Here is a 20,729-nt window from a genome sequence, read left to right on the forward strand (position 1 = left end):
TTTGAATTGTCTTTTATGGTTCAGTCTCTACCTCCCCTTTTGGAGGCATAAAATTGGAAAAAAAAAAAACAACCAACAGCAGTGCCTGTGAGATTTTTTTTCCTGTGGGTTTCAAGGGTCAGCTTTGGAATCTCAAGGCCAATCTTTGGAAAAAATGCTTTTAGAATGGCGCCATGAATACAGTTAAGGTCAAAAGGAGAGTTACATAGTTCATCGTCATCATTATCTTCACCACAGAGATCAAAAAGGCAGTCAGTCAATAAACATTAAAAGTCTGCAATGTGCCAGGCATCATGCTAAACCCTGGGGATACAAAGAAAGGTAAAAGACAGTCTCCGCTTTCAAGGAGCTCATATAATGGGAGAAATAACGCACAAACAACTTTGTACAAACAAGCTATATACAGGATAAATTGTAAATAATCAACAAAGGGAAAGCATTGGAATTAATGGGGTTTGGGAAAGACTTCCTGTAGAAGGTAAGATTTTTACTGGGACTTGAAGGAAGCCACAGAAGCCAGGAGGTGGAGGTGAGGAGGGAAAACATTCTAGGCATGGGAGATAGCCAGTCAAAATGCCCAGAAACAGGAGATGGACAGAGTGTCTTGTTCAAGGAGGCCAGTGTCACCAGATCATGGGGGAGAGGGCTGTGTCTCTGGCTATGTGGTGTAAGAAGACTGGAAAGAGTCAGGGAAGAGTGCCAGTTATAAAGGACTTTGAACACCAAAGTCTGTTGTATTTGTTACTGAAAGTCTTATGGAGCCACTGGAGTTTTTTGACCAGGGGACTTGACCTGGTCAGACCCATGTTTTGGGAAGATCACTTGAGAGTTAAGAGATGAAAGATGATAGACATAGCCAATTGATGTTTAATAAATGGCGTTTATTAGTCATCATTTCTTGAAGCGCTACGATAGACACTCTAGAGGTACATAGCCAATCTCCTTTCTTCTGGAAGCTTATGAACTATACAATGAAAGGGATTTCTATAGGATATACCCAAAGAATGGTCAAAATATTAAACTGATATGTTAATAAGTGGTATGGTATATAGATCAAGTAAGTAACAGGAAGATTAAATATATGAATAGAGAAAACTGGGGTGAATAATTGTAGGGGTGGATGTCTTGTGTCAGACTGTGAGAGCTGGTGGAAGTTGTCAACCCTTCTCTAATCAATCCAGGAAGAGTTCATAGAAGAGTAGCTATCAGAACCTATATAAATAAAGGGCTACAAATGGGAGGAGTCTAACAGAGAAGACATTCAAGGTTTATAGTGCTACCTTAGAAAAGGCTCAAAGCAAGGAAAAAGGATGAATGAATGAAGGTTTTTTTTGAGACCAAAAGATCAAGCAGAATGTTATTAGAACTGATTAGGGAAGTAAAATGATACTCAGTACCCTGATAAAAGACTTAAGAGCATAAAGTATATAAATCTTGGACTTGATCTCTAGGGAGTAGGGAGCCACTACATAAGCTTTAAGGAACAGGTCAGAATAACCATGGTAGGTGAGGATGAGGGTGGACCACCACAGGCAAGTCACCACCCCTCCTAGGTATGGCTTCTCTTCACCCCGTCGATGTTCTTAGCTGAGTGTCCCACACTCAATGTTTCCAAAAGAGAACTCATTATCTTTCTCCCTGCAAACCCACTCTTCTTCCAAACTTTTCCTTTTTCTGATTAGGGTACTGCTTTCTGTCTAGAAAGGTTCAAAAACCTCACATCTTTCTTAATTTCTCATTCTCTCTCAATGAGGCAGCTGGTAGTGCAATGGATTGATCACTGGAGTCAGGAAGATCTGAGTTCAAATCCAGCCTTAGATACTAGTTGCATAGCAATGGGCAAAGCCACTTAATCTGTGTTTGCTTCAGGTTCCTCAACTATAAAATGTGGATAACAGCATCTGCTTCATGGGGTTGTTGTGAGAACCAAATTAAACAATATTTGTGAAAAGCTCTTAGCATAATGCCTAACACATAGTAGGTTTATATATGTATATGTGTATGTGTGTGTGTGTGTGTGTATGTACACAGTTATATAGATATAGATATATAAATGTTGATTCCTTTTCTTTTCCTCTCTTCTCCCAGTTGCCAAGTCCTGGCAATTATTTCTTGGTTGGATCCCCTTGTCTCTACTCACAAGTTATCATCCTAGTTCAGGACCTTATCATTTCTCCCCTGGTCTAGTCTAAATATTCTCTCCCAGCATGAAATATTTCCTTTCTCTAATCCATCTTCTACTCAACTAGCAAAATGATTTTCCTAAAGCACAGCTTGATTCCTCTTTGTTGTTATTGTTGTTTAGTCATTTTCTTTTTCGAAAAAAAAAATAATGTTTTACTTTTCCCAATTACATGTAAAGATAATTTTTAACATTCATTTAAAAAACATTTTGAGTTCCAAATTTTCTTCCTCTTCTCTCACCTCGCCCTTCTCTAAAATGGTAAACAATTTTATATAGGTTATATATGTGCAATCACGTGAAACATATTCCATATTAGTCATGTTGTGAAAGAAACAGACTAAAAGAAAAAAACATGAAAAAATAAAGGAAGTGAAAATAGTATGTTTTCATCTGACTCAGACTTTCTTTGGATGTGGATAGCGTTTTTCATCATGAGTCCTTTGAGATTGTCTTGGATCATTATACTGTTGAGAATAACTAAGTCATTCACAGTTGGTCATCGTATAATACTGCTATTACTGTATACAACGTTCTGGTTCTGCTCACTTCACTTTGCATCAGTCTTTCCAGGTTTTTCTGAAATCAGTCTGTTCCTCATTTCTTACAGCACAGTAATATTCCATCACATTCATATATCACAATTTGTTTAGCCATGGCCCAATTGATGGGCATCCCCTCAATTTCTAATTCTTTGCCACTACAAAAAGAACTGCTATAAATATTTTGGTACAAATAGGTTCTTTTCCTCCTTTAAAAAATCATTTTGGGATACAGACCTAGTAGTGGTATTGCTGAATCAATGGGTATGCACAATTTGATTGTCCTTTGGGCATAGTTCCAAGTTGCTCTACAGAATGGTTGGATCAGTTTACAACTCCACCAGCAATGTATTAGTGTCCCAATTTTCCCACATCTAGTCCAACATTTATCATTTTCCTTTTCTGTCATATTAGCCAATCTGATAGGTGTGAGGTGGCATCTCAGAGTTGTTTTAATTTGCATTTCTCTAGCTAATAGTGATTTAAAGTATTTTTTCATATGACTGTAGATGGCTTTGATTTCTTCATCTGAAAACTGCCTGCTCTTCTCCTTTGACCATTTATCAATTGGACAATGACTTGTATTCTTGTAAATTTAACTCAGTTCTCTGTATATTTGAGAAATGAGGCCTTTATCAGAGATACTGGCTATAAAAATTGTTTCCCAGCTTTTGTTTAATCATTTTTGATGCTTCATGACCCCATTTGGGGTTTTCTTGGCAAAGATATTGGAGTGGTTTGCCATTTCCTTCCCATTTTACAAATGAGGAAACTGAGGCAAACAAGGTGAAGTGACTTGCCCAAGGTCACACAGCTAGTAAGTGTCTGAGGCCAGATTTGAACTCAGGAAGATAAGTCTTCCTTATTCAGGCCCAGGGCTCTATCCACTGTGCAACCTAGTTGCTCCAGCTGATTTCTCTACTAAATAAATTCTAGTAGTTTTCTGATACTTCTTGGGTCAAATACTAATACCTCTGTTGGTCACTTTACAATCTAGCTCTATCTTTCCTGGTTTATACATTATTCCTCTTTGTATGCTCTATAATCCATTCAGTTTGACATCTTGCTTTCCTTTATAGGTGACACTTCATGTCTCATCTAGGTGCTCCCATCCTGGGCAGATAGGTGGTTCAGTAGATAGTATAGCAGCCCTAGAGTCAGGAAGACCTGAGCTTAATGGGACCTCAGACATTTACTAGTAGTGTGACCCTGGACAAGTCATTTAATCTCTGTCTCCCTCAGTTTCCCTAATTGAAAAATGGGGGTAATGCCAGTACTTCCTTCATGGGATTGTTGTGAGAATCAAATTAGATAATATTTGTAAAATCACAGTGCCTGGCACATAATAGATACTTAATAAATGCCTCCTTCCTTCTTTCTCTCCCTGTCTCCCTCTCTCTTTCTCCCTCTTTTCTTCCTTCCTTCCTTCCTTCCTTCTTTCCTTCCTTCCTTCCTTCCTTCCCCTCTCCTTCCTTCCTCTTAGAGTTCCTAATTTCCTTCAAAGCCCAGCTCAAGAGATACCCTCTACATTTGGTTTTTCCTGATTTCCCCCTGGCTGGTAGCACTTCCCTCTCGAAATTACATTTCATTTTGTTTTATATATACTTTGTTTATATTTGAGTATATGTGTGTATGTATTGGGGAGGGAGTTCTCTATAGGATGCATGTTCTTTGAAGGCAGGGACTTTTTCATTTTTGTCTTTTTATCTCTAGTGTCTATCATTACTTGGCACATAGTAAGCACTTAATACATGTTTATTGATTAGATGATTTTAGCAGGATAGTTAGAGTGATGATATAGGAGGTAGGGTATTTGATGAAAAGGACGTTGCTGTAAGTCCCTAGTAAATGACCAGAGTTTGGACCAAGTCATGATTTTAGGGATAGATAGAAGCCTATGGAAAGAAGTGCAATTTGGCAATTGATTGGATGTATAGAATAAAAATTAGAGAAATTTATCACCGTCCAGTAATATTTCGATGTTTCCTTTCTTTTTAATCCTCTCCCCCTACCCCAAGGTTGGAAGTTCTACCAATACAATGGATGCCCTTAAAACTGCTTTTGCTGATAAAGAAACAAAAGTAATCTACATTCTGACAGATGGGAGACCTGATCAGGTATTATTTTATCCATAGGAAGGACAGGGAAGAAGCAGCAGGAAATATTTGAAATAGCACTTTGTGAATGAACTGTGCCTCCAAAACCCTCAAAACCTATTCTAAGTAAAAACCCATTGAGAAAGTTCCCACATTTTCTTTTTTAGTTGGAAGCCAGCTTTTCCATCTAAAGACACTGAGAATAAAATGAATGCAAGAAGTAGTACTGACTTTTAAGGTTATACACAACCATAAATACAAATAATAGTCCATGAAAAGAGAAGATGCCTTGCTTGTGAAATTACATTAAGCCCATGGAACAAGATGTTGGAATTTGATTTCTGTGAGAAAAAGATCTGATGAGACTATAGTAAGGAAAGAGTGTAGTAGCAATTTAGATTTAAAGGTCTTTCCCACCCATTAATAGGTCATGTGATCTGCTTACTCACAGGAAGCCTAAGACATATGTGGTGGGAGGAGCTTCCTGACAGAAAAAGGAAATTATGTCACAAGAAATGCTGAGAGAGAGAGAGAGTGAGATGTTATGGCTGCCAATGGCCGCCTTTGTGATTGTTAGAACTGAACAGGTTGACTTAGCTGTACTGTGAGTTTGTCTTTGGGGAGACCTCAGCAGGGGGTCAGAGAAGTTTTGGGATGGTGAGGCTTCAAGATGTTATATGGTGTTTTAAGCTCCTTGCTGTTATAATGAAGTGGGCTGACTGGCTGTGGGAGCCGAACATTTGGCTGTGGGATATGATTTTCTGATGTCTGAATAAATGTTATACTTCTTTTACCTTCTTTATGGAGAGTCTCTCATACCTTGCAATACAGAACTACATAGGCATAATTCACAATTATCACTGAGGTTGTGTTTATTGCCTTACTATTACATAGAGCCGATCAGGGGCATACCTATATATATTTTAAGAATTAGTGCTAATATTATCTTTCAGGACCTTAGCATTCTCTTCCCCCTTTGCCCTACTCTCATCTCTACCTTATCCCCAATCAGAATGTCATTACTGAAGGTTGCTACCGAAGGTTAGATGAATGGAACTGAACAGCTTCTTTCTCTAAAAACCATTCAATATAATAATACACGCAGCCACTCACCCATAGATGCCCAGCCAGTGGCCATGCCTGATCTGGTTGAGTTCCTTTCTCACCTCATGAGTTCCCTGCCCCTCCACGTCATGGGAGATGTATCACTGAAATCAAAAGTTGAAGCCAAGAATATATTTTCACATGAAACAATGTAATATAGAGAGGTTAGTTTTTGAAGTCAGTTGACAAAAATCCTTTCTGAAGTGGAGAAGAGATAAGTTCAAGGATTTTGTTAGATTGATTCCACCTTCTTAGTAAATTAGATTAGATCATTTGTTGAAGTAAAGAAGGCAGATTTGTGGTTTATGGGTGAAAAATGTTTGGAATACCTGCTTCCAGAAATGTAACAGATGCCAAATCTTTCTGTTTCTAGCTCCATATCAGTCTCATCTAATCCCTTCTTTCCATTTCCATTCCAGCACCTCAGTTCATGCCCTCATCCCTCTCACCCAGATTATTGCAATGGCCTCCTGATTGATCATGTTAATTTTCAAGTCTTTCACCGTCTTACACACTGCTCCTGAAGCAGCTCTCCTTAAATGTAGATTTGACCATCCTTTACTCAATCAACTGCAATGGTTTCCTCTTATTTCTAGGATGACATATTAAGTCCTTTATTTAGCTTTTGAAGTCCTTTACAACCTGGCCTCCACTAGGCTTTCCAGCCTCATTGGACATTTCTGTTCCTCTCCTGCTCCATGATCTAGCCTATTTTGATCTTCCCATTTGCTAGTGTCCTTCCAAAACTACCTCATATTTAATTATTTTGTACTTTCTTTTACATTTATTTAATTTTTATTTTGCTGCATTTACTTATAAACGTACTTTTTCTCTCCCTTATTAGAAAGTAAGCTGTCTAGTATGGGTTTGTTCTATGCTTTTTACTTATGTCTTCAGCACTGAGCATAATGCCTGACATACAATAGGCACTTAGATTCTTCTTGATTGATTAAAAGAGAGTTAAGAAGAGGATTCTCAATAGGAGTATAGGGCCACTTCAAGTTAGCATGAATTTGTAGTTGGCTACTACCCTGAAAGCTTCTCAAGGGCAGAGACTATGTCTTAGTCATTTTAATATTCTTCAGTGCCTAGCATAGCATAGGACCTTGTACATTGAATGCTATAGTATGAATCACAGATGTCAAACATATGGATGGAAATGTATTATGGCTAAAAAAAAAAAAGCTCCCAGTGCAGCCTGAAATAGATTAAAATGCAATTGGGAAATATTTAATAAAATAACTAAAAATACAATAGAAATAGATAATATTATTAAGTGTCTTTCTTAAGTCAGTATGTGGCTATCAGGGATCCTTTTGTATGGTTTAGAGACCCCATTTCTACTTGAGTTTGATTTAGTTTTAAAACTTGTCATCTGTGTTTTATTTTATGTTTATTTATTTTGTTAAATATTCCCAATTGCATTTTCATCTGGTTTGAACCCCTCTCTGTATGGCGGGCCACAAAAGGACTTTGGGGCTTCGTCAGGTCTTGGAAACAAAAGAGCCAGGTCTTAGTCCAATGTGTGATCGTCATTGGGGCTCATCCTCAGAATGGGGTTATTAATATTTGCACTGAGTTCTTCACAAAGCGGTTGTTAGAAAACAGCTCTATGAACATTTAAAGTGCTATATAAATATGAATTATATCATGCATTGAGTTTAATTGAATTGATCCCTTTGGCAGTTTTGTTAGTTTGTCCCTGGCTTGGCTGCCAGAGATCATGGAAAGCAGATGGTGGCAGTGATCAAGGATTGGCGATTACAGCGGTGCACGAACACAAAGTTTACATATAGCACACTGAGTCTTATTCCCCAACTCTGGGAAAAATTCTCGAACAACAAGAATCCTCTGTAAATTTATTTGGGTCCAAGAGCATCAGATCCATCCTTAATTATTACAGGAATGGGAGTAAGCCATGGATACTCATTTCATTCTTCTTTCCCAGCTCTCTCATTATTTTTTAAAAATTTTTTGGAGGAGGAAAGGCAGGGCAATTGGGGTTAAGTGACTTGCCCAAGGTCACACAGCTAGTAAGTGTGTCAAGTGTCTGGGGCTGGATTTGAACTCAGGTCCTCCTGACTCCAGGGCCAGTGCTCTACTCACTGTGCCACCTCGCTGCCCCTCATGATCTTTCTGTTGTTGTTGTTGTTTGTCTTTCATTCTGGAAGAGGACCCTGACATCAGGAAGGTGATGTCATGACTCGCAAGTGAATTGGACTTAAGTGAGGGAGGGCTGTGCAGAGCCACCAGCCTCACTTTCTCCTCAGGAGTCATCTGGGTCCAGTGGCCAGATATAGATCAGGATGACTGGAGATGGCCCTGGCATAACCTCACCAATCCTTAGGGGAAGGCATTAGTGTGCCATTTGCAGATTGCATAAATGCTAAGATAGTTCTCCATATTCTCTGGCTTCAAATAAGTATAGGGTTGGTTCCGTTAGAATGTAACCTCCTTGAGGACAGTAACTGTTTGCCTTTTGTCTTTGTATCTCCTGCACTTAGCACAGTGCTGGAGAGCCCAGTGATTTGCACAGAATAAACTCCTAAATAAATGTTTATTGATTGATCAGTTTCTCTTAAGCCTTTTGGTTTATAACCATTGTCCTATCTGCCACCTTCTCTGGGTGCAGATCATCACCATCAGAGTTAAATGCATTTTTTAAAGCACAGGGAAATAGAAGTCCAGTTGCTTATTTAAATTCATAAATCATATCAATTGCCGACTTGACATGCAGGAAGACCACAATCAAACCACTGACTTTGAAATGAAACCCACACATCCATTGTTTAGTCATGAAATTATAAAATGAAAATTGCTGGTACCACAGTGGCATGTGTACTAAGGAATTATTCTCTTCTTTTTCCCTCCTTTTCTCTCTCTCTTTATCTCCTCCCCCACCCCCATCCTTTTCCTTTCTCTTTAATTTTCCCTTTCCCCACCTCTATCTTTTAAAAATAACCAACAGCCTGTAGAAACGATTTTTTGTCAAATTCAACATCGAAAAAAAATCCCTATTCATACAATCTCCTTCAACTACCATGATGAAGATGCCAACGAATTTTTGAAGGAGCTCTCCCTCAGGACTGGAGGAGAATTCCATTACTGTCATTATGGTTCCCAGGATCCTTTGCAGCCAGGTGCTTACATGGTAAGAATCCATCTGACAGGGAAGGAGGTATTTATTTGGTTTAGAATTACAGACCAGAGGTTAGTGAACCATGATTCTCATCTTATTAGAACAACCACTACAAAAGCCTCCAACAAAATGCCACCTAACAACCTGGTCATGGAGGATTCTATCGGTTTGGGTCTGTCAGAGTGTATGTAGTGTTTATATGTGGAGATGTCTCCAAACTGGTGGTTTATCCTCGTCATGCCCTAGAGATGATATGACCCCCGGTCCAGCCACAGGAAAAGAGAGTGCGAGCTGCTGCTTGCTTTTCTGCCCACCAGAGAGGAGAGAAGAGAGAGACAAAATAGCAGCAAAAGATGTATCTGTTTGTTTTACTCAGGCCCTTTTGAAGTGGTGTAGTGCTGAGGGGTGCTGAGCTTGGAGTCAAGAAGGCCTGAGTTCAAATCTTGCCACAGAAACACTCCCTGTATGGTTTTTGGACTTTGGACGTCTTTTTGAACCCCATGTCAGTTTTCTTATCTGTAAAATGAAAGCATTGGCCTCTAAGGTCTCTACCTACTCCAAACCTATGATTCTGAGATTATGTCAATGCCAGTGAGAACATTCCCAAGGATGATGAGGACCTATTATCCTTCCCTTTACATCTTGCCCAGTTTCCCCTTCTCAGAGTCTCTATAGTTTACTCCTTAGCTCCCCACCAGAAGGAGAAGGCAAAACTGCATCTTATACATCTAAACCTTTGTGTGGGCTGTGAATGCTTCAAACTCCTTTATTATTATTTTTTAAAGTTTATTTTCATTATCTTCACAAACTCTCTCTTCTTCCACTCCTCTCCCATTCATTGAGAAGGCAAGAAAAACAGTATCCATTATACATATGAAGTCTTGCAAAATATAGTAGCCACATTAGTCATGTTGCAAAAAAGAAAGGTGGAGGAAAGAAAGGAAGGAAGGAAAGAAAGAAGGAAGGAAGGAAAGAAATAAAAAAAGAGGGAGGGAGGGAAGAAGGAAGGAAGGAAAGAAAGAAAGAGGGAGGGAGGGAAGAAGGAAAGAAGGAAGAAAGGAAAGAGGGAGGGAAGAAGGAATGAAGGAAGGAAGAAGGGAGAAAGGAAGGAAAGAAGGAAGAAAGGAAGGAAGGAGTGAAGGAAGGGAAGGAAGGAGGGAGGGAGGGAGAAAGGAAAGAAGGAAGGAAAGGAGGAAGAAAGATTAAAAAGTAAAAAAAAAAAAGCTTTCATCTGCACTCAGAGTTCATCAGTCAAACCCCCTTAAAGGAATGGTCAGCTTTGATTCGATAATGTCCAACTCTGCTAGCAATAGAAAATGGCTTCCTCGGGTCCTTGGAATGACCTCAACAAATAAGACTTGCTGTTCTGGTGGGAGATGACATTATCATATCATAACCCTGTTCCAAACAGCTAACACCTTCACGGTTTTATTCCACTAATGGAATGGACTGAAAATGCAGTAATTTGCAATTAATTTGAATTAGCAAGTATCCTCTGATAGAAAATACATGGGATTAGAGTGATGTTTGTCAGTCTTTTGTATTTAGTGTGAATTAATTTAATCAGATTGCTTTCCTTCTAACATTTACCTAAGATCAGCCAACAGGGAATAGGAATTTTTGCAGGAGAGTTGTGAAAGGAGAGAACATTTGATGAAGACAGACTTTTTTTTTCAAATGAAATCACTTATTATTTGATGAAGAAGATAGGACAGAGTTAGAAACTATAGTGGGGAAGGGTTTGGTCAGCCAACAAGCCACATAAGTGCATTGAGCAGGTAGAGAGGACATGGAAGACGAGGTCTTTGGGTGGTATATACTAGAGAGTAGAGGAAGGCATCAGAGATAAACTTTACTTCATAGTTTTGACTAATTCTGACTATGTTATAGTTCAATTGTCTTTCCTCAGTGTATATTAGAGCAGAAGTGGAAAAACTAGTAGTCAAAGCTGAAAGAGTTTTTACTATAACCTCATTCCCTTCTCCCATGGAGATGTACCATTGCTTCACTTATTACAGAATTTGTGGGCTTATTAACATAGCAATGGTTAAGTCATTTGCTTTGTGAATTATGTTGTTTGGGCATATGCCATAGAATCTTGCTCTCATGAAAAACGTATTTACAGAAAAGCCATCAGTCCAATGCATCTGATCCCCAAAGACATCATTCTGGAGTCACAGGATATGGGTTCAAATCTTTCTTCTGATACTTATCACCTGTGTGGCCTTGGGCAAGTTACTTAACATTCTCGAACCTCAAGTTCTTCGTTTATAAAATGAGGTTATTAGATTAGCTGACCTCTAACATCCCTTCCAGCTCTAGATTTATGTTCTTGTTGAAACTAATTTCCTCATAATATTGTTTACCTGACATCCTCTTTTTGGAAATGGCCTTATGTGGGCTATGCCTAAATCCTAAGTAAAATTTTGAACTACAAGGTATCCCCAAATGCTTAATACAGTTTTAACCTTAAAATTGCGCTGGTTTTTGGGATACTCTCTATGTTGGTTAAATGCTTTCCCCTACATTTTACAATCATGAATTTATCCAAAGGTGATTAGAAAGGAAATTATCTCATGTACATCTTGTTCGTATGAAGTTGTACTATTATCTCTCCCTCCCCTGCCTTCCCCCATTGGTGTAGCGAGGTGATGCAGTGGATAGAGTGTTGGGCCTTGAGTTAAGAAGACTCATCTATTTGAGTTCAAATCTGGCCACAGGCACTTACTACCTGTGTAACCCTGGGCAAGTCACTTAACCCTGTTTGCCTCAGTTTCCTCATCTGTAAAATGAACTAGAGAAGAAAATGGCAAACCACTCCAGTATCTTTGCCAAGAAAACCCCAAATGGGGTCATGAAGAGTCATACATGACTGAAATTACTGAACCACAACAACCTCCCCTCCCCCGTTAGATCTCAAGGTCAGGGACTGGTTTTGCCATCCCAACCCTTAACAAAAGTCCCAGCACATAATACTTAATAAATGCTTGATGATGGCTAATATGGAAACATGGTTTATATGATTTCACATATATTATTGATATTTTACTGCTTACCTTCTCAGTGGACAAGGGAGGGACCTGGAAAGAGAGGGAGAATTTGGAACTCAGAAACTTTTAAAAGTTAATGTTAAAATTAATTAATTAATTGGTTAACAAAGAAAGCAGGTAGAGAGGACATTTTTTGAAAAAGTGTTTGTTGACTTGACTAACTTGACTTTTATTGAGAGATTACTATCTGACTGGGCTTTTGGGGAACTAAAATGGAAAAAATAAATGAAATTCTGTTCTTTTCTTTTCCTGAACCAGATTACAAGCTCTAAGAAATGTTGTTGTAAAATGTGGATCAGCTGTATTTTCTGAGTAGTATATGTGTCTGCTTCTCATTTTGGCAGAATGAACAATTGAACCTTTTACTACGTGAAATTGAAATGGGACAAAATGACCTTGAGAGAGTGCAAAACCTTTATGCTGAATCCATGCTGTTGGACTGGTGGCATAACGCAGAAAAAGATGAAACTGAGTAACTATTCTAACTTTCATGTGACATACATTTTTCAGAATGTCTTCAAGTCCTCTGAAATTTGTCGTTAAGTTTCCTTCGACATTATTTTTCCCTTTTGGCATATTTTGCACTATTGATTTTTGCAAAAGGAGCCTTAAATTAAGGTTTCCTTAAGATAAGTCTTGAGAAGCTGCATAAAGAACATTTATAGTCTAATTTTAAAGAGGATTCTATTTCAGTGAGCTCAAACAAGCTTATTTTAGAGACAAAGTTACAGGTCACTATCTAAGTTAGCCCAGAATGTCATTCAAGGTAGTTTCAGGAAGTATAAGATCTGAGATGTCTACAAAGTACTCAATATTTCCACAGCTTGTCACTGCTGTCATTTAAGATATTTGAGGGAGCATCAACATTGTTTTGATGTCTCCCAAGAGGAGGGTGAGAGTTTAGGCAGAGCCAGGCACTGACATCAATGAGAAAGGGGAGAGAATTGTCATGGAGTTCTGGAGATAAAAGCCGCCAGGATCTAGATTATGTGATACAACTGGATAGATTGAAATATAAAAGAGGAATGACTGAGGGAGGGTGGTAGTGGTAGAGGAATTCTGGGTAATGGGGATCAAGGAATATTCTGATTCTCCCATCAGGACCAGTCAACGGGGGAGTATGAAAGAAGGTACCACCAGTACCAGAAAGGACAACTAGAGATATGGCATCATGCCTTAACCCATTCTGAATCTCACCATGAGCTCTCCAGGCTCTCCATCCCTTAATATTTTTCCAAACCATCGGCACTGCACTGATCACATGCTTTTCTCTTCCCAATCTCAAGTTTTTGGAGAAAAAGTTCAATTCTAACAACAGCCTTTACTCCAGGGTGTGTTGGTAAATGTTTAATAACTAGCTCTCTTAAAAAAAGCAAAACAACATACTTTTAAGTTTGTAATAAGTTATGTTATTAACACTTGTTGTTCAGTGTTTTCACTCATTTCAGACTCTTTGTGATCCCATTTTGACCTTTTCTTGGCAGAGACACTGGAGTGGCTGGCTTGCCTTTAACAGGGTTAAGTGACTTGCCTGGGGTCGAAAAGCTAGTAAGTGTCTGAGGCCAGATTTGAATTCAGTAATATGAGTCTTCCTGACTCCAGACCTGGCACTCTGTCCCCTATGCCGCCTAGCTACCCCCTCGAAAAGCTACCAATGATTTTTTAATTGCCAAGAAGAGGGCTGAGAACAGAACCTTGGCAGAAGCCCACAATTGGGGGCCCCCCATGAGACTGCACACTAATATCTACAATGCATTCTTGTACCATTAAAATTTTTGAAAAATAAGCATAATTTTATAATGACTATTTAGTATTGTACAGGTATTCAAATGCCAATCCTGTATGTAAATACCAAGACAGCACTTTTCTGAAATAAAAGGAAATAATGTATGTAAAGAGAAGCAAATTTTTAGAGTGGAAAGATAGCCAGCTTTAGAGTCAGAAAGAACTGTATTCAAATTTTACTTTTGACAGCTGTTTAGCCATTAGCAAGTTGCTGAGCACCCCTCAGATCTTTGCGCAAGTCACTTAACTTCTAAGGCTCTACGTTACAGACAAGTTGCCAATTTAATTAGACAAAGGGAGTTTCTACACTGAAAATTCAATAAAATCATTCATCTAAACCATTTTTTTAAAAAGAGTATGGAAATTGCTTTGTAAATTTCAATGATCCACAAACGTCAGCTATAATAAGTAATAAATAGGTTGACTGTAAACTGGAAAGGAACTTGGGAATGAATCTATTATAAATAATTCTTCACTCAACAGGATCCATGATAGCCCCACTAGAAAAGCATGATTAGTAAAACTTGTGGGTCATGGCATGGCCTCATTATATGAAATTTTATTCTAATATGGAATAATTGATAATTATATATATTTTTCAAAAAATTTGAATTTGCATTCCAGACTTGGGAAGGTTGAACACATGAACATAGAATTCAAAGAATCATAGATAAAGAGACAAAAGAGACCTTCAGGGTCATCTAGTTCAACTCCCTGATTTTACATTTGGGGAAACTGAGGTCCAAAGATGTTTTCCCAGGGTGTCATAAATAATAAGCAACAGATTTGGGTTTGAAGACAGGTCTGCTGACTCAAATCCTCTACTCTGCCTCTCAATTAAATGTGTTGTTTAATTGAATATATATTCATCATAAATCATTAGGCTATTTAATACAAATTAATAGTTAAATGAATAATAACAGATATAGCTATAGTTAATCCTTTGTCTAAGTTTGTCCATTCACTGTTCTCCTACTGGAGATCTGCAGTTGAGCTGGGTAAGCCGGCTCACTGGTGTATCTGCTTCTGCCATTAGGATGAATAATGAAATGAAAGAGTAGCTTGATTCAAAACAAGCAGAGGAATAATGTTATGTAGAGATCAAACTAATATGGTGCAAAGAATAAAAGGCATCGGTCCATTCTTTACAAATGTCTCATTTTCACTTCTCTATTCCTTGATGGAAGGAATTATCTTGGATGGTTACTTTTTACACGTACTGGGCAGTAAACTCTATCTTGACATCTTTCTTCCAGGCAAAAGAAGTTATCCTAGTCCCCCCAAAATATATAGAATCACTTCTGCCCATCCACCTATATTTTCATATGTGTCATTAACATGAAATTGAAGTAGGACCTTAGGAATTAAAGTTGAAATAAATCTTACAAATCATATAGTTGAACTTCCTCGTTTTATAGATGAGGAATATAAGGACCACAGGGGGTAAATGCCCCCAGGATAATGGGCAGCTAAGTGGCACAGTAGTTAGAGTGCCAAGCCTAGAGTCAGGAAGACCTGAGTTCAAATCTAACCTCAGGCACTAGCTGCATGACCCCGGACAAGTCACTTCCTCCTTTTTACCTTGGTTTCCTTATCTGTAAAATGAGCTGGAAAAGTTAAATGGCAAACTCTTTGCCAAGAAACTCCCAGATGAAGAGTTGGACGCAACTGAAAATAACTGACCAACAATACAGGACAGTATATCTAATGGCATTTCCACAACACCCTCATACTACCTCCACTTAACCATCTCCGGTGAAGTTCATTCTGACTCCTGCTGTACATAAAATATTCATTATTCAACATTTTACAAACATTTATTAATCCCCCACTACATGCAGAACACTACGTTAGTTACTAGTGAAGATACACAATTTAGCTAAGATCTACAATACTAAATATTCATTATAAAACCAGACATATTTTTCAAAAATTTTAATGGTATAAGAATGCATTGTAGATATTAGTGTGCAGTCTCATGGGGGGCCCCCAGTTGTGCGCTTCCACCAAGTTTCTTAGCTAAATTAGCTCATCTTAGCTAATTAGGAAGCTAAGTCACCAAATCAAAAAGCCATACTACATACATGACAAATCTATCTGAAAGAGGAAAAAATATAGCAAGAGGTAAAGGTCACTGTTGCATTACTTAAATGCAACAGTGTGTCTGCACCTCTTTCCAAGACCTGACTTCAGGCAGAGAATACATACCTGCTAGGGCTGCTGGCTAGCTCAGGACCATGAACAGTAGAACTATCTAAGGAGGGCAATGGCTACAGTTGCAGAAATGTGTCCTGGAGCTGTGATTCCATTTTCCAGACTATACTTTTTCTCAGTTGGGGGGCTCCATGATGTGTTTGTCACATAGTGTGACATTGGCACTCTTTGTATCTTTGGGGGAATCCTCCTGTCTTCTGGGGAACCACAGGTTGGAGAATTGGATTTGCAGTTTCTGCATGTTGGAGCTTTGTCTCTATTTTTCATCAAATAGATGAAGATTTGGAAAGCATCCCTGAAAATTGGTTATACTGAAACTTGACTATTTGGATAATTTTTGTATGTTGAAATGGAAAGTAATTGAATTGTTTAAATGTAGCATTTTTGCTTTGATCTTTTAATGATATATTTGTGCATTCTTGGTAGAAATATCATGTTTTCTCTTTGCCATTTTCCCTTTCTAAAAAACCTCCAGGTATAAAAAGCCCACCTATGCAGTGGTTTCAACAATAGAAAAGAAGACAGATATACCTTTACAGAGGCCTACGCTGAGAACAGTATCCCCAGCTGAGGCTGGTTTCTTTAGTGCTTGTGGAAACCCACCTCAAATTCGTCTGAAGAAGAAAATACCATTTGCAGGTACTGTAAGTCAGTCAACTAGCATTTATTAAGTGCCTACTGAGTGCTAGGCACTGTGCTAAGTACTAGGGATGTAAAGAAAGGCAAAAAAGAAAAGCACGAAACACTGGTCTCAAAGGGCTAGATTATAGTCTAATGGGAAAGACAAGATAACAAGACAAAATGTCATTCAAAAAGAAAATATGTGCTACAAACAAGACGGATAGTGGATAAATTGCAGAGGATCACATCATGAAAGCACCAGAATTATGGAGAAGGAAAGGCTTCTTGCAATAGGTGGTATGTTAGGAAGTGAGACTTCAGGGAAGCCAGGAGGTGGAGATGAAGAGAGATTGTATTCCAGGCATTGGGGACAGCTGGTAGAAATGTCCAGAAGTTGGGAGAAGTGTTGTATGTGAGGAACAGAAAGGATGCCATGTCACTGGATTGAAGAGAACAGAGATAAGGTGTAAGAACACTGGTATAGTGGCAAGCAAAGTGGGACTTTTCACTGTTTTTTCTTTTGGAGTGCTTCTCGGCATTAAGGCAATCAAGTGTCTTTGATTGAGCATTGCCTTTGATTGAGTTGAGTCTTTGATGACCTGCTTAAGTCACAAGAAAGCCTAAGTCACATGAGTTTGAGTCACATGTTTGTGATACCCTCTGACCTTGAAGAAGTATATATATACTCTGAGGTTAGTATTTTGCTTTGGGAGCTCACTCATTGGAAGAGTGTTCATGTGATTTGACCAGACAAGACTCTCAATAGCCATTAAGGAGCACCCCCCACCCTGGCTTTGAAAACCTAGATGTTGGTGCTTGTCTCTCTGGTAACTATGTATGTATTGCTATGGACAGACAGAAGCCCTGTCTGCTGATTTGTGTTATTTGCTCTGTTTATATAATTTCTGCTTGTAATTTCTGTCTGTATTTTCTCTGAAGTTCAGGGTGCTGACTTTCCCCCCTGAACTAGTGAATGATATATGTATGTTTAATTAAAGTGAGACTATAAACCCCTTAAAGTTGCTTTCCTTAGAAAAGCAGATCAAAGAACCTGTGCTAGCAGCCCTCCTGTGTGCTGGTGTTATTGGCCTTACACCTCCACAGCAGGGACTGCTAGTAACAGTGGGCGTGAACAGATTGTGAAGGGGTTTAAAAGCTGAACAGAAGATTTACATTTGATCCTAAGTACTAGGTTGAATTTTCATATGATTCATCCTTCCACTTTGGGTGATAATTGGGAGTGAAATTAAATCTGCATTGGAAAAGAAGCTACCATGTCATTCATACCATCCCATCATAGATTTTGACATTGCCATAATCTACATTTTAGTGTCTGAGTTAGGCAGTCCAGACATGTATTTCTAGTTATTTCTGCCTCTCTCTGCAAGAGAATTGGTGTTGATGTGTGGAGACTGGGCACAGGGCAAGGGGTAGAAGTAAAGATTTGAGTTCCATCCCTGTTGCAGGTGCTTTTGTTCACCTTTTTTTGGTAATCTCCTCAGCTTCTATATAGGCAGTGGTTTTGGTGTTAGAGCAGATGTTAATGAAACCAGAGCTGTAGCTTCAGCTCTCACTTTGCAGATGGCATGGCCAGGCCTAGCCTCAGTAGGAGTCAGTGGGAATACCATCAGCCAACCCAGTACTACCCCTTTTTGCTTTAAAGTTCTAAAGTTTTTATGAGTAGAGATCAAGGCAAATCTATCCTCCCATTTTTAAAAAAATGCTTCCCAGGAGTGTTGTCTTCCTATGCAAAACCCAGAACATTTACTGCTATGACTCTTAACGTGGATGAGGTTAAGGTTTGCATATAATTTTTGCCAATTATAATGGCAAAAACATTTATTATTATTGATTATTATAGAAGAAGCTAGATGGCTCAATGGATAGAGCTCTCTGGGCCTAGAGTCAGGAAGAACTGAGTTCAAATGTGGCCTCAGATACTTACTATTTGTGTGACCCTAGGCAAGTCACTTAACCCTTGTTTTCCTCAGTTCTCCTATGCATTAAATGGGGATAATAAGAACACCTACCTCCCAGAGTTATTGTGAAAATAAAGTAATATTTGTAAAGTGCGTTGCAAACCTTTAAGTACTATAGAAACACTAGCTGTTATTTAAATTTAAACATTAAATTTTGATAGTTACGCAAAACACTTACCTTAAATATACATGGAACCTAGGGTTCATATGACAATGGAAAGCTGGATTTGATAGAGGCCTTATGGATTTAGTCATTTCTGCTTCATTAGCAACTTTAGTAGGAAAAAAAAAAGGATTTGGGTGATAGTAGGCCCTGGGATCTCATGATAATGGAAGTATTTTTAGGTCAGTCTCCTTGTACCTAACCCCTTTGAGACGCTTGAATGACTGACTGTTCCCTGCTCTGTACCTTGAAATGAAATGAAACTGGTAGAGGTCTATGTAATGGCAAGCAAAGTGGGACTTTTCGCTGTTTTTCTTTTGGAGTGCTTCTTAGCACGCAGGCAATCAAGTGCCTTTGATTGAGCCTTGCCTTTGTTTATAGGAAGGCCCACACCCTTTTGCTGATTAGGCATGAAGCCTTTGGGCCCTAAGAAGATATATATACTCGGAGGTTAGCATTTTGCTTTGGGGCTCACTCATTGGAAGAGTGTTGGTGTGGAGACTCTGGGTAGCTGTTAAAGAGGCCCCCCCGCCATGGCTTTAAAAACCCAGATATTGGTGTTTCTCTCTCTGGTAACTATTTATGTATAGCTTTGGTCAGATAGCTAGAAGCCTGTCTGTTGATTTGTATTATTTGCTTTGTTTATATTTTCTTTGTTAATAATTTTTGTTTGTATTTGCTCTGAAGTTGAGGGTGCTGGCCTTTCCCCCTGAATTAAGTGAGTGATATATGTATGTTTGATTAAAGTGAGACTGTAAACCCCTTAAAGTTGCTTTCCTTAGAAAAGCAGATCAAAGAACATGTGCTAGCAGTCCTCCTGTGTGCTAGTGTTATTAGCCTTACACAGCCACAGTAGCAGCAAGTAGCATTGTTGTTACAGTCTAAGAGTGGGATTTTTTTCCCTTTTCCTGCATACTCTGTTAGCCTCATCATGTATTACTGGCTATTTCTTCTTTGAGTGTACCAGGATGGGTGCTTAAATTGACATAAAATCTCAGGTAACTGAGGCTTGAGGACTCTACATAAAGTCTACTTGTTGGTCAATAGAGCTAAAGGCCAAGAATAGGAAATGGATTGTGGGATAGAGACCTGTCAGTCATGAGTAGGGAATCCATATAACAATCTCCAACACAACCAAGGTGAAATTAAGGCAATGAGGAACCAACCAAACTAAAATCAGAATCCAAAACAGGTTGGTCACAAATTGGAATGAGGGTCAATGTAGGAAAAAGAAGTGGTATAAATCAGAGCACTAGACCAACAGAGGAAAGCACTGGTACTTAACCAAGCAGATCCCGGAGCTTCCTATCTCTCCAAACAGTCAAAGTTGACCAATTGCCTTGGTATGATCAACATGTGAAGCAGGCAGAGGTTAGTTAGAAGGTGACTTTGGCCTGAATATTTCAGAAAATGCACATGTCAGTAAAAACCTTGGTGTCACCTGGGCGATTAAGAAGGGAAAAAATCAGTCAAACCCTGTAAGTGCATTTTTCTCCTGTGGCATATAACTATTTATTATTGAGTCTTTTCAGTTGTTTCTGACTCTTTGTGGCCCCATTTTGGGGTTTTCTTGGCAAAGATACCAGAGTAGTTTGCCATTTCCTTCTTCAGCTCATTTTACAGGTAAGGAAACTGATGCAAACAGGGTTAAGTGACTTGCCCAGGATCACACAGCTAGTAAGTATCTGAGGTCGGATTTGAACTCAACAAAATGAGTCTTTCTGACTCCAGGTGCAACACTCTATCCACTGCACCATCTAGCTGTCCCAAATTATTTACCTCATTTAAAAATTCAGCATGTTGTTTTGTGAATGGTAAATATTATCTAAGATTTGATTTTCTGGTGTTCTTTAG

The 20,729-nt window shown here is 38.8% G+C and overlaps 1 protein-coding gene across 1 annotated transcript in view; it reads left to right on the forward strand.

The window, feature by feature from the left end:
* The window catches only part of VWA3B (von Willebrand factor A domain containing 3B), a 223,177-nt gene that overhangs the window by 117,941 nt on the left and 84,507 nt on the right, over positions 1–20,729 (forward strand). Inside the window, exons 13-16 of the mRNA XM_036744160.1 lie at positions 4,743–4,841; positions 8,893–9,075; positions 12,458–12,585; positions 16,588–16,751. Of these exons, the coding sequence (XP_036600055.1) occupies positions 4,743–4,841; positions 8,893–9,075; positions 12,458–12,585; positions 16,588–16,751 (574 nt within the window). The remainder of the gene's footprint in view (positions 1–4,742; positions 4,842–8,892; positions 9,076–12,457; positions 12,586–16,587; positions 16,752–20,729) is intronic.

Source organism: Trichosurus vulpecula, chromosome 2, assembly GCF_011100635.1.
Source record: "Trichosurus vulpecula isolate mTriVul1 chromosome 2, mTriVul1.pri, whole genome shotgun sequence".
Taxonomy (NCBI): Eukaryota; Metazoa; Chordata; class Mammalia; order Diprotodontia; family Phalangeridae; genus Trichosurus; species Trichosurus vulpecula.